This window comes from Aulonocara sp. 'chitande type north' Nkhata Bay, linkage group LG3, assembly GCF_057382095.1.
Source record: "Aulonocara sp. 'chitande type north' Nkhata Bay isolate Kocher_YH1m ecotype deep benthic linkage group LG3, A_spYH_male_GT1.1, whole genome shotgun sequence".
NCBI classification, from domain to species: domain Eukaryota; kingdom Metazoa; phylum Chordata; class Actinopteri; order Cichliformes; family Cichlidae; genus Aulonocara; species Aulonocara sp. 'chitande type north' Nkhata Bay.
Window position 1 is genome coordinate 70,180,547 of NC_141346.1, and position 14,097 is coordinate 70,194,643.

Below are 14,097 nucleotides of genomic sequence, written 5' to 3' on the forward strand. Positions count from 1 at the left end.
GGTGAGATCTGCAGGACGCCGGCCCTCGAGGCCTGGAGTTGCCCACCCCTGGGTTAAATGTTTGTCTGTCTCTCTGTGTTCGCCCTGCGACTGGCGACCTGTCCAGGGTGAACCCCGCCTCTCGCCCTATGGTATGGGATAGGCTCCACCCCGTGTGACCCCGACTATTATTTTCAACATGCTGTATTTGGAATAAATAACAGCATATGATGTGTTTGCACAGTGAGGCAGTGACTCTGACCTGTGAACATAGAGAGGCTCTGCAGAGTTGAGCAGAGTCATGTTGTTGTAGGGGTGCAGCCTGCCCTCAGCTCTGCCCTCAGCTTGTGTCGCCTCAGGCTCGCCCTGGTCACTCAGGCACTCGAAGAATTCCTCCTCGCTGTCACTCCACGACTCCCAGGATTTTCCTTGAGACATCTCTCTTGTTGAACTGGAAGCACTGGTTGCACACTCTGGTCCTTGGCGGCTCTTCTGGCAGGTACCTGAGACCCTGTGTTCCTTTTCTTTCCCCTCGGGTACCTTGTGAGATTCATCTCTGGCCTTCTTCCTTTCGATACAACAATTCAGCATCTGTCCAGGAACAAAAACTCTTTTCACACATGGAAACATAACACTGCTACTTGTGTTCAACAGACAACACGACATAAACAGGTGTTTGGGAGTTTGAAGATGCTGTATCACACTGAGCATCAGCTCTCAGAATTCATTTTTCTCTTTATCACCTAAACATCGTTCCAATTATCAAAGTTAACACAACACTTTTGATAAACCACTGGAATTAAAGTTGCAAGTCTACAAATGTGCATGATGTTGTTTTTTGTCTTTTAAATCGTTCGATTAGTCCTTGCACTTTGTGCACTTTGTGCACTGTGTGGCTACCTGGAACTTCTGATGCAAAAGACAACAGCGAAGATCAGGAGCTGCACCTGCCAGCCTGCAGATTAGGAAGCACAGAGATGGATATGAGTGAACACCAGTGTGTTAACAGAGAAACAAATACTGCTTAAACAATTTCAAGCAAAGTTTTAGTTAGAGCACGGCACAAACACTGCAGGGGCTTTTGTGCCTGGTATTATGTACTTGGATTTTTACATTTTGGTCATTTGTCTGTTATTAGAGACGGACGGAGATCCAACATGACTGACAACAACACCAAAGCCTGATTCTAAAGTGTCTGCTCAGCTGGACAGCTGAAGCTGGACAGCTGAAGCTGGACAAAGTACAGACATCCAGCATTTGACTTTATTTATATGGCACAGGATAAGAACCACAGAGTGCTTCACAATAATATGAAACAGCACAAATCTAGTTCAAAGCCAGGCTAAATAAATGAGTCTCAAGCTGCTGTTTATAAAAATAAATGCAATCAAGGCAACATAATGATGGAGGCAAAGCACTCCACAGCCTGGGGGCCCCCGCTCTGACAGATCCATCTCCTCTGGTCTCAAAATGTGTTTCTGTCTTCTGTCTGTGTCCAAGTCAACAGTCTAACAAGGTCCCACAAATGTCTGCAAATAGGTTCTGCTCTTCCATGAAGTCCTTTGAGATCCCGACTGAAATCGGCTGGTGCCAATATCTGCTGAGTGTTGGCCACGAATAAAGCAGCAATAACAGAGTTCAACGAGAACAACAACTTTTCATTATCACGGACCAACAGCAGCACACAGAGGACAGTGGTACCAGATACTTTGTATGCCGTCACCATCTGACAGAGGAGCTGCAGGGCTGAAAATATATCCTCAACCTCAGGTTCAACTAACGAACTGACCCAGTCACAGACTTCCAGGGAGGCTTTGGAGTATCATTCCCAAGTTCAAGCACAGCCCCTAGTCCCACTTCTTAGAAAGGGAAACCGCTACTGTAGTCTGCTTATCCCGAGGTGGGAAACCAGGACAGTCCAACAACATCCACAGACTCAGTGGGACTCGCACCTCCAGCCCAGGAGTCCTGCCACCAAAGAGTCATGTAACTCGTCACAGACCTCGCCAATTAATATCAAATATCAGCTGGTTCAGTCCCAACTGATGGTCTCATTATTCAGGTTTCACACAAGAAACGTCTCATGACGGGTAAAAACAACGAGCTCTCTCAAGACTTTTGCAAAACATGCTGGTGGCAGTGGTCACAGTAGAACTACTGAAGGTTCCAGCGCACTTTTGGTAAAGTGGAAAGAATATTATTTCACCATAAACGGGCCACGACCAGGTGCTTCCCACAAGATTTCACACAGACCAGTGAAAAGAATTATCAGAAGAATCAAGGCCCAGTTATGAAGAGCCACAGAAAGGCCTGAATCAGCAGGTACGACTGTTTCAAAGAAAACAATATGTGCGCAAGAGCCACAGAAAAAAAGAGAAGCGTGAAGTGTGTTTAAAGTTTGCTGAACAAGTCTGTGAAACGCTGGCAGAATATTATCATCTGCATTCATAAAGTATCCACAGGCGTCTTTGCCTGCTCTCCTGTACACTCATGAGTTCACACCTACCTGCCCCTCTAACACCATCGTTACATTTGCTGATGATGCGACAATCATCAGTGGAGAAGACGGCGAACAGGCAGGAGGTTAAAAACCTGACAGGCTGCTGCAATGAACACAAGCGTCTGCTCAGCGCCATCAAAACTAAGGAGATGTGACCTCAGCAGAGGGAAACACGTTCCTCTCCACATCAAGCAGACTGTGTTCAGCGAGTGTCCTCGTTCCTGGGGACTCACGTAGCTGAGGACCTCTCATGGTCCAAAGTCAAAGACTCCACCTCAGGATGCTGAGGAGGAGGAACCATCTGGAGAAGAAAGTCTTGGTGGCTGTTTTACCACAGCACCATAGTGTGTCCCCACCTACTGCTAACAGCTTGGTATGCTAACTGCTCAGTGGCTCATTAAGACAGCACAGAAGAATAGTGCCTGTCCCTTTCCTTCCCTGGAGGACATGGTCAGCACTCGCTGTCTCAGGAGAGCCAATCAAATCTCATCTCATCCTGGACAGCACCTGTTCAAGAAACAGGACAGCCAGGCTAAGAAAACAGCTTTTCCCCTGGACCATCGATCACTGAACACTAAGCTCAGTGGATGGACCAAGTGAGCCTCCCTCCTACCTGAGACACTCCTGTGTAACATTCAGTATAATGTTCACTAATGCTGCCAAATGTAAGCTTACATCTAATACAAAACACCAGCATAACACGGGACAATTACACCCTCCCTCCATGGCTGCTGCCATCCAACCAGTGCAATACTCCTCTGGTTAAATGGTAAATGGACTGGTTCTTATAAAGCGCTTTTCTACTCTTCTGAGCACTCAAAGCGCTTTACACAACTTGTGCATTCACCCATTCGCACAAGCACATTTTTCTAGGTGCTTTCTAAGTAACATTCTCTCTCTCACACACACACACACACACACACACACACACACACACACACACACACACTCCGATGAACGCATCGGAGAGCAATTTTGGGGTTAGTATCTTGCCCAAGGATATTTGGCATGCAGCCTGGGGGAAGCCAGGAATTGAACCTTCCGATCAGTAGACGACCCGCTCTAACGCCTGAGCTGCAGCCACCCTATTTTATTGCTATTTTATTCAGTTTGACGAATGAATGATGATACGCTTTAACTTTAATATAGTTTGGTCATTTAATTCAATTCAATAAAACTTTATTGATCCTGAAGGCTGACCCCGATGGAAATTGGGTTAAGGCTGCCGACCTTTGCCAGCGCCATCTTACCCTTCTGACCATACATACATGACACAAACATCACATGGGGAAGACAGGTCAGAGAGGTATAACAATGGAAAATGCACCACATGAGGAAAGGAGAAAAAAATAACTCCCCCCAGACTGAGCTCCAACAGGGAGATCAGTTTGAGAACAGAAACACCTCTGCACATGAAAAAACTGTTAATACACGAAAGAAACACATGACAAGCAACAGGGATGGGTAAAGGGTGAGAGACAGCCAGTGTAGACAGTATATCCGGGCCTGCGTGCGCTGGTCTCCTTGATCCACCGTCAGCATCGGAGGGGAATAAGCGTCGAAGGCGTTTGGAGGGGGGAGGAGTGTACATCTGCATGTGTATATATGTCTGTGTAAGTGTGTGTGTGTCCAGAGTTCAGCTGAGACAGTGTCCTCCTCCCTGCCAGGCTAAGTAAACAGTCTTCCAGCCAACCCAGGTGGCCTTGCATGGAACGGGAAGAACAGTCTAAACACAGTCGTTATCAGGGAGTTGTGGTTCGGCTCCAGCCTTGAGCCCACGGCTGGGGCCGAAGGGGTATCCGCGTAAGTGATGGAGGTTTTTACTTTAGTGCGAACAGCTCATATGAATTTCAAAGCTGTTCTAACACTCCGACACTGGTCTCTCAATCTCCCATTGGAGAGCCGTGAGCTTCTCCATGATGTTATCAAACTTGCGCTCCGTGATGTTGTCATTCTTGTGCTCAGAGAGCCGATTCTGAGAACTCAAAGACACGACGTCGTAGTCTCACTCCAAGCGCTTTATTTGTTACGCCATTTTTCTCCACACCAACAACAACCCTTCGCGGGCAACAGTACTCTCGCAGTATAACAGAAAATAACAAGTTAACAACGACCGCAGTGAGCTTCTCCAAGATCTTATCCATGCTGCGTTCAATGAGCCCATTTTGAGAAACTCACGCCTCTTCCCATCGTTTGAATCCCAGCGGGCAGCCTTGTGGGGGTTTGAACAGCCGGTTCCGCTTTCTTAATTCTTCGATAAGTCAGGGCCAAGCCAGCTCCGATCAGCCAGAACCCTGTTATCATGGCTCCAAATAGGTAGATATCTTCAGCACTCAGGCTCACCCGAGCCCAGACTTCTCGTTGAGAAAGGGGTGTCAATTGCATTCAGGGACCAGTTGATCCAACCCATAATTCCTCTTTTAGGTTTTAGAGAACAGACTGTGAGAGAGTGTTCCAGGGAAAAATAATACAAAAAACACGAGACTAGACAAGGACACAAGAGGCTAAGCAGGGAAGCTAAGGGAGAGGAGAAAAGTGCGACTGCCTTTGTTAAGAGCAAAACTCTCTGAATGCTGTAAACACACCGTGTTTGGGTGGCTGCATCCCAAAAACACCACAGCAACACTGAAGTCTGGAGGTGGGAGCATTATGATTTTGATGTTCCCAAAAAAATGTGTGATTGCTTAGAAATGTTATGCATAAAAACTTTATAACAAGCTGCAAAAGGGACTGAGCCATTAAATCTAACTCCAGGAAGGATGAATGGAGACATTGTTGATTAAAATCTGCTGCCATCTACCAGGATGATGACGATGAAACAAGGATGGATGTTTCAGCAAGACCATGATCACAAACACAGCCAATGGAAACTGTTGGTTTCAGAGGAATCAAGTAAAGCTGCTGGAACGGCCCAGCCAATCACCTGAGCTGAATCTGTGGGAAGGATCCACGGAGCATTCGGGATTTATAGACTGTTTGTGTGGTGAGTGGGTCAAAGTCATGAGCAATGATGGGACTGGTTTCTCCATACAGACGCTGCCATGAACTGTCATCACCAACATTTGTATAAAGTAATAAATAAATGTCTGTGTGTTTAATGTCCCTGTGTTACCAACATCTGGTGATAATTTCACATCAAAGCACCTTTAGAAATATATTTGCTTAGAGAACTGCTGACGTGTTCAATACTTATTTTACCTGCTATAGAATGAAAATGTTAATATGTGTGACATCTTTAAAATCAAAGCAGCACGAGCCTGTGAGGTACCCACCCACAAATAAGATGGTTATTTTCCCACCGGTAACGCAACTCAAGGACAAACTCCTGCCAGAGGTGTCCAACAGCCCACCGTAGTAATAGTTGACCAGACACACACACAGAGCCAGACGGTAGGTCAGACTGTCACTGGGGGCTGACTTCAGCTGGTGGAAAAGCTTCTACAACGAGGGAAAAGACCAGCATGAAATCAAACAGCAGGACACCAAATTTAATACATTCTAATAAAAATCCTGACAAAGTACTGACAGCACTGAGCCCGTCTTCACTCTGAAACTTATGTTGGACCTGACCTGAGTGTAACCTTGAGTGTGCTAGTGGTGAAGAGGCAAACATACATAATCAGAGGTTTCCTCTTGCTCCGATGTCCCACTGGAGTTGGACAGCTGAGTGTTATTCTTACAGTCAGACTTCTCCACAGCAGCATCTGGAAACAGAGACACAAACACAAATAAATAAGTCTGTCATTTAGAAACTCTGTTGTTTTATAGATGTTAGAAGAATTAAACAAGTGCAGCTCACGTAGTCAGCACTTCATGATAAAACACAGGATGCTGATCGCTCAGTGGCAAAAGCAGGATGTGACCAGAAGTAGACAATAAAAATAAGAACGCTGCCTGATATCCTGTTTAAGACGACGCTCTTGTGCTTTACTGAGCTGCTGTCAGATGGGATCAATATCTGTGGCCAGCACTCTAAGACATAAATGCAATTACGGCTGTAGTTTTAAGATTCAAGGCTGTCTTAGCTCGAGCTTCTGAGTGTGACGGGCTCAACAGTGACCAGGAAGGAAAAACTGTTTGTGAAAAGAAGCAGAGGAGCCACATCAGTACGAGTCAAACTACCACACGCTGCGAGGTCTCTGCTGCTCTGAATATCACGCTCACCGTCTCCTAACACGGGATCCACACCTCTTCTGTCAGAATCAGTTTCCTCATAAAATGAGCTGAAACCATTAAAACTCAGTCAAGTATCAGTCAAGTCCGACTAGTTAATGCCTTTTAAACAGGTTACATGATTAACTCTTACCAGAAGGACAGAATTGAGTATCTCGGTGTTAAGGGGCGACTCATCGATGCGTCGATGGCGGCGAATGTGCTTCCGGGCACTGTGCACCATGTTGGAGACAGACAGTTTGGAAATGGGCACAGTTGCTGCTGGCTCGGTCAGCTTGGACAAAGCAGAGCTGATATCACTGTTTTCTACAGACGACAAACACATCCAAGAGTTTCTGTTCAATTGCTGAGGCCCGGGTCAGCACAGATGCCCAGATCTCCCAGTAAGCTACGCACGTTTCCAGAATGCAGTATGGTCACTCAACAAGTAAAGCCAGGAACCTGACCTTTGCCCTCATCTTCAGGAATCTCCTCTTCAGGAATCTCCTCTGTAGACTCAGTCCTACAGCAGAGTTTAAAGAGCTCTGTCACAGCCTCACCTACAGGGAACACAAACAGTTACTGACCTGATATTTTCTTATTCAAACTTTTCATGAAGCACACGCTTCAGCACAGCGAAGCAGGACAACATCTGTGTAACATTTTCTAAATCATGGACGTGGCAACAAAAGAAAAGTCCACTTTACATCACATGTAAAGTGCTTGGGGCTGTCATGAGAGGCGGGGCACACCCTGGACAGGTCGCCAGTCTGTCACAGGGCAAACAGAGACAGACATTCACACCGTGGGAAATTTAGAGCCCCAATGAACCTGTCCCCACTAACTGCATGACTTTGGACTGTGGGAGGAAGTAGGAGGCCCACACAGAGAACAATGACACTTTATTTGTCCTTTACTATGTTCTTTCTATCGGAAGCTTGATTACATCCGTCTTATCTGCTGCGCATCATTTGATGCATGAATTTTAGCCTCTTGGCTTAGAAATAGTTTCCTCTGTGCTGTTTGGACAAAAAACAAAGCCATAAAAAGTCTTCACACATCCCACAACAATGTGTATGTTTGTAATGGATCCAAGTGTATTAGCAACCAGAAAAATACAACATGTAGTATGTAGCGGTGTGTTTGAAATCTGTACTGACTGGTAAAACCTCTGTGGTCTGCCCCAAAGCATCATGGTCTCTGTCCCTGAGTGTCCCACTGATCAGTTCAACTTACCCAGTAAACACTGAGGATTTTCAGCCGTCCTGACTCGAACTGACCAGTGAGGAGCTTGAAGAGGGTCGAGGTCACTGTTGGGTGATAAACAGAGTAAACAGTAGAGGAGAGTTTCTGATACACTTTTAGTTAAAGGGCTTTTATAAGTAATGAGTCATGTTTGATTACATGTGACGTAGTCCTTCACCAGTAATCAAGATAATTACACATGTAAGCATTTCCTTATGTCACACTCAGTTTGTCCCTTCATGCTTGTTAGACCTGTGCCAGCTCTGTTTGGGCCGTACAATCAAACCCATGTACGTTTACCCTTTTAATAAACTGCTCCACCCATTTCCTACTTTACGAGTGAAATATGAAGCAATGCAGTGTGTACACGGATGCAACACTCAGTGCTCAGCGCAGCGTTTTGTGTGCTATAGTGCAAGTGAACAGCTCACTCCCATCAAAGCTTTTCCATTGGATCGTTAACACAAACACCAAATGTCAGGAGGACATGCGCCTCAAACTGGAGTTGTCGTTCTAGCCCGGGTATTGTGTTATCCTTGTCTGTATACCGAGCTTCTTATTAATAAGCAGCTCTGCACAGGAGCAGAAGCAGAGTCCAGCCTGTTGCTCTTACAGTATAATACTCATAATAAAAGCACAGTAACCGTGGTTAGTCACTGAGCAGCCCGGTGCGTTTCTCTTGATTTCTTTAGTCAGGGTAAATTCATTCACCTGCACGGGTTAGCTAAACGAACTTTACAAAACAAGTTTCCCCTACAGCCGAGTGCTCACCTAAGGACCTAAGTTACGGATTAGCTTACACACACATTTAACTTACCGAAAATAATACGGTGGGGCCTCAGGTCCTCCTGTCTGGTAGTCCAATTTACTGAAGAACACCTCAGGCTGTCACTTTGAAATAGTCGGTAATGTAAACGCTGGACCTCTCAGCATCTGCCATTCCCGAACAGACACATGCAAGTTTGTCCGTGACCGCAGCCGCGCTGTACATTTATTTCAGTTTCAATATTTTTTTCAGTTTCAATATTTTTTTCGGTTTCATTTCAAGGTGGCATCGTTCTGATCCCATACACACACACACAAATCCTGATTTACAAGTACACAATATTTATGAGCACAATTTGAGCCCATATCCTCTCTCTACCACAGCTGCCTTTGAACTTGCCTGGGCCAGGTCTGAGTCCAGCTTTGCTACTCCTGCCAGGTCACATGACACAGGGGTGTGCTCTGATGTCAGCAGGCAGGTCAGTGGAGCCCTCTGGTGGTGGATATATGGCAGTGAAACAGGAGGAGGCCTGAGAACAGACAGCAGGCTTAACTAGCAGGACAAAGTAGCATGTAGTACTTGAAGGAGTCGTCACAGCCAATCAGCTCTCAGGAAAATGGAACATCACATAAATATTTCTCTTCTTTGATTTTCATCAATTATTTCCTTTGATAGATTTTCCGTCAACACTTCTGCTTGATTAGAAGCTCATAGGCAGTTCCTGTCACTCTACAATAACACAATGTAAAGGCTGCGCTCTCTGCCCTCCATAATTGACATATTTTGTTATTTTGTGTGTGTTTGTCTGTGTGAAGTTTTGATGTGTATGTGAAAAACAATTTTGAAAACACTGGAAAAAGACCTCAAGACATGTTTTCCTTTACTTTCTATGAAACAACAATTCCCACCAAGGCTTTTCAGGGTGAAATTTAGTGCATAGAAAAACCTGTGCCAGGTTGTCTCCATCTAGTGGTGAACATGGCCTCACCACTACATCAGGTGAGCTTTTCACTGTGCAGTGACACAAAAGTCATTTAACAATTTAAAAAAAAGCAATGTTACAGATTCAGTAAGAACTGAAGTTTATCATAATCCTTCAAGTTTCACTCAGTAACAGCAGCTTTTTAATATTATTGGCTATATTTTAGAGTCACATTTATATGAAATGTCAAACAATCACAGAGTGACACTGAACTAAACAATCAATGCCATGTGAGTTGTTCTTGTTTGTTCTTTATCTCGGATTTATTGTAAGCAGCGGGAGTAGAAGCTAAAGAAAAATAGTAAAGATATGAATGAATCTCTGCTCCTACAGCTTTTATTGTGCCATAATGTCTGCTTTGAAACCGTCCTCTTGCTCGTCTCTTGGATGCTCACCTCTTCTTCACCTGTTCCTTTCACCAAACTGCTGCACTCTCGTTCTCTGCTCTCGCCTCCTCTTCTGGTTAGGATGCAGTCAGCATGTGCCAAACAAACTCCCCCCAAATCGATCATGTTTGATATGATGATGACGTTTTTAACATCTTATTTATGCACTTGTTGGGTGGGAAAGAGTAAACAAAGATGGGGCATAGAAGCAGAACTGATACGTGTGGAGGGACAGTAACTGTGTATGTGTAAGCATTTAAACACTGCAGAGAGTCAAATTAACAGTAACACTATTTTGTCTAAGTCCGCCATTGTAGAAATTCATTTCACCGAAACAATAACATGGCGCACAATGTGACAATAAACGTATAAAACACAAATTCTTACCTAGCAGGAGAATAAATAATCAGTATTTTAAGGCTACTGCATGTATAGATGTCACTGCTGGCTCACATAAGCTAGCTCTGAGACCCGCCAGAGTTTACGCCACAGTTGACTGTCGCGAAAGAGTCGTAAATCACCGGCATTGTAAAACTTAAAATGATTCCAGGGCATGTTATAAAACACCCAATAGATGTGCTGGATATTAAACGGTATCAAACGACTAAATGAACACAGGGTTACAATTACATGCTCACGTCGTCACATCGAGAGTTTATTCATTAATCATCAGAGTTCAACAATGTTACATCCAGTTGAAAACAGCTTCACTAACGCCAGCAAAACAGGCTAACAGTATATAAGAGCACAAAAGCAGCCGTGCTTATCAACAGCTCGACATATCCTCAACAACTCACCTCAGTATGTGTAACCCGTTCATGTGTTACGCCTGTTGTTCTTGCGTTGTGTTCTGGCGTGAAAGAAAGAGGCAGGAGACAGTACTGGGTCTTTGGCTCTTTACTGCACATCTGCAACACAGAAACATGTGTCTGATCTGTGTGTGTCACGCGACTGCCAGTACACCTCTCCTCCGGCCATGCTGAAAGCAGCTGTGTCTGCAGCTTCATTAACACTACAATAATATAATGAATCAAATACAACAAATTGTTTTAAAACATTAACTTAAGCTCTCAAAAACAAAAAGCACAAAATAAATAATATGTCACTGAAAAAAACATCAAAAACAACTTATAAGAACAATCAACAAAATAATTCAAAAACAAATAAACAGTCAGATAAATACAATTCAATAACCAGGACCCAATATTCTGGTACTTATAGTTCAAACATTATACTTCAGTACAATTATATTAATAACCGCCATCTAACAGGCAGTACAACACTGTACTTATAAAAACAATGAATGAAAGACAGCATCTCCAAAACATAAGAACATCTCCATACCTGCAACACAGAAATAAGTGTCTGATCTGTGTGTGTCACGCGACTGCCAGTACACCTCTCCTGACGAAGGAAAAAAGAGTGCATGCTGTTAAAAGAAGACTGCCGCGAGTAGCCGCTAGCAATCAGGCTAACTTAGCATGCTAGCATTTTAGCTGCGTTCTCGGCTAAAACTCATAAGCGTATATTAGTGAACTCCGCCCTCCACAAAACTTATCCCGAATGAGTCTCTTAATGACAAACAAAAACGCGGCGGTTTGGCTGTATTCACATTGCAGCTTGGGATCTGAACAAACTTTAATTAGCTGAGAGCAACGTGGCAGTGACTTACCTCCGGCCATGCTGAAAGGAGCTGTGACCGGGGCACACATGCACGCGCCTACGTCACCACGCAGCGCACACACACACATGAACGCACTATACACATATGCAGCATATTTATTTTACTTGGTTTTAGAGTTGGAGTATTTACATATTGATCTGAAATATTTTGCTGCTGAGCAGCAGAGCTCCAAAGCGTCCCCCTGTAACCATGGTTACGCAGATGCGTTCCGACTGTCACGTCACAGAGGAGAACCTGTTTCAAATGTATACCTGGATCAACCTGGAATCAGTTTGAAAAGTTTTCTGCTGAGATCCGCGGCTCGACTTCCTGGCACCCCGGGATAAGATGAGTTGCTGTGTTTTTCACGGAGAAAAAATAATTAACATGGAATAACGTCAGTGTTAGATGAAAAAAAAGATGCAAGCAGAAAAGGACAGCAGATTGAGAAGAGATTTCGTCAAACGGTATCCTTACCGTTTGACGAAATCTCTTTTTTTTATGTTTATTTTCTTCTATTTGATCTCAAAAAGCTCCTAAAACAGTCAGTGATCACTGACCTCCCTCGGCTTTTATTACCGCTAATCATTTATTTAAGCTCAGTTTTTAAAACCTTACGATGTAACTACAACCCATGCAGCAGTATATGAATGACTAACCTCGTATTGTGGATGGATTATCTCAGTTGTTCTCCTGGCTGAAGTTTGGTCCTTTTACAGCATCCTGCCATGCGATTACATTTGTTCCTGACCACCGAGAACACTCACGTTAACTTTTATCGAGTGGAAAAAAAGTTAGCTTGTTTATATTATGCTAACATAGCTGTGTCGCTAGCGGTCACGTAGCACATCATTATATACCAGCTAGCCCAACTTCAGTAACCCTACAAACGTCACTGCTGTTTAGTTTTCTGTCTTCATTTATGCTGGAAGTGATAGCAGAGCTGTACGTTTTAATTTGTTTCCAAAACCCCGCAGTCAGGACATGCTATATTGTATTTAGATAGAAGCTAGCGAGCTAACTCCCTGCTAACTTCTAACTCCGTTAAATGTCATAAATTCCGTTTTCGTGGATGCCTGGATGTTAAACTCAATTGTTACACCTGGTAGAGCAGAACGCTGATCATTTTATTAAAGATGAAAGACTTTAGACAGTTTTTCAACTCTCAGTAATGCCATAGTGATCGTCTGATATATGGACCTGCAGCGGAGTTTAGACCCAGACACGGCTAGTGAAGTCAGACTGAACAACCGGATAGTGATATGAATTAATTTAGAACTCACCGGAGAGAAAATGCCGCGAGCAAATCAACAGCTGGGGATTGCACAGAACTCGATATCCGCTCGTCTCACCACTGCAATCCATGCCTGCCGTCTTTGTTTGGTGATATCGGATACATGGGATCCCTCACGTTGCCGCCAGGATGGAAAACGATGAAAACATAGCCCATTATCCAGTGTCTTGCCTTCACGATCGTGAGATCTAACGTTGCAACCAACTACACAACATGTAGGAACCATAGCTGAAGCTGTATCCTTTGTCTGGCCTACTGTCATGGCGGCGGGGGGCGTGGCCCGCCTCCTGTGACATCACGCTCCAAAGCCCTATTCGGCTTACAGAATGATGATGTCACATATATTTAGAATCTCACAACAAATTTGGTCCTATGATGCTTTAATCCGTTGATCCGCAAAAGTCTATAAATAGGGGTGAAGAGCACTGACTTTTAGTTCATTAATTGCAGCATTTATGTTAGCAGAATTGAAACGTTCACCAAAGAGGTATTTTGAAACACCTGGATCCTTTTTGGAGTAGCTGTTTACAGATTCGAACATGTCTCGGAGGAAACAACCCTACAGATTTCTAAGGTAAGTTTGGTGCCGGTGCCGGTCCTCACCTCTGCAGTGCTGCCGTCTCCTGTAGCGCTGCGTGGTTCTAAGCTAAGTTTCCTTTCCTTTTTCTGTTCTCCTAGTTTTTGTCCTCAGGTTTGAAGTGTCTGTGTTGTGCAGCTGGTCTGGTCTGTCTCTAGACAGTTCAGGCTGCACCCACCAGTAAATGGTGGAGGCTCACAGCGACATACTCAACACACAAGTTTCTGAACTCTGCATGAGGGTTTCTCCGACGAAGTGAGGGCCGTGAGGCACAGCTCCCCGTCCCCCGGTGACCCTGCTAGGTCCACCTTCTTAGGGAAACCCTCTGCAGAGGAGCTGACAGAGCCAGGAACTTACGAGTTGTGTGTGTCCACTCAGGCATCATTCATACTTGTTCTGTAGGCAGTTCCTGTCAGAAGGAGGAGGCACAGCAGGAGCGTCGGGGGGCGGAAGACGGTGCCTCAGTGCCTCTCTCCTTCTGACATTGTTAAAGAAAACCCAACAAATTTATAATTATTTATATATTTACATGTAGGTAATGTCCTCAAGTTCT

General features: G+C 44.5%; 1 protein-coding gene, 1 long non-coding RNA gene and 1 pseudogene across 3 annotated transcripts in view; all 3 read right to left on the reverse strand.

The window, feature by feature from the left end:
• Window positions 1-374, reverse strand: part of LOC147336885 (kinesin-like protein KIF1C) — a 28,208-nt pseudogene extending 27,834 nt beyond the window's left edge. Inside the window, exon 1 of the transcript XR_015128332.1 lies at window positions 242-374. The product of XR_015128332.1 is annotated as a kinesin-like protein KIF1C (transcript). The remainder of the gene's footprint in view (window positions 1-241) is intronic.
• Window positions 375-489: 115 nt separating this feature from the next.
• Window positions 490-8,867, reverse strand: LOC147336886 (rab3 GTPase-activating protein catalytic subunit-like). Its single transcript, XM_086286238.1, has 9 exons — window positions 8,850-8,867; window positions 8,694-8,761; window positions 7,868-7,941; window positions 7,099-7,191; window positions 6,786-6,958; window positions 6,095-6,183; window positions 5,752-5,917; window positions 880-934; window positions 490-570 (listed from the first exon to the last, which is right to left on the reverse strand). The coding sequence occupies exons 1-7, from the start codon at window positions 8,865-8,867 to the stop codon at window positions 5,899-5,901; spliced, it is 534 nt and encodes a 177-aa protein (XP_086142364.1). The 3' UTR covers window positions 490-570; window positions 880-934; window positions 5,752-5,898.
• A 237-nt stretch (window positions 8,868-9,104) lies between these two features.
• LOC147336887 (uncharacterized) lies at window positions 9,105-11,374 on the reverse strand. Its single transcript, XR_015128333.1, has 4 exons — window positions 10,808-11,374; window positions 10,020-10,083; window positions 9,589-9,653; window positions 9,105-9,171 (listed from the first exon to the last, which is right to left on the reverse strand). It is a non-coding gene; the product is annotated as an uncharacterized LOC147336887 (long non-coding RNA).
• Window positions 11,375-14,097: the final 2,723 nt, after the last annotated feature.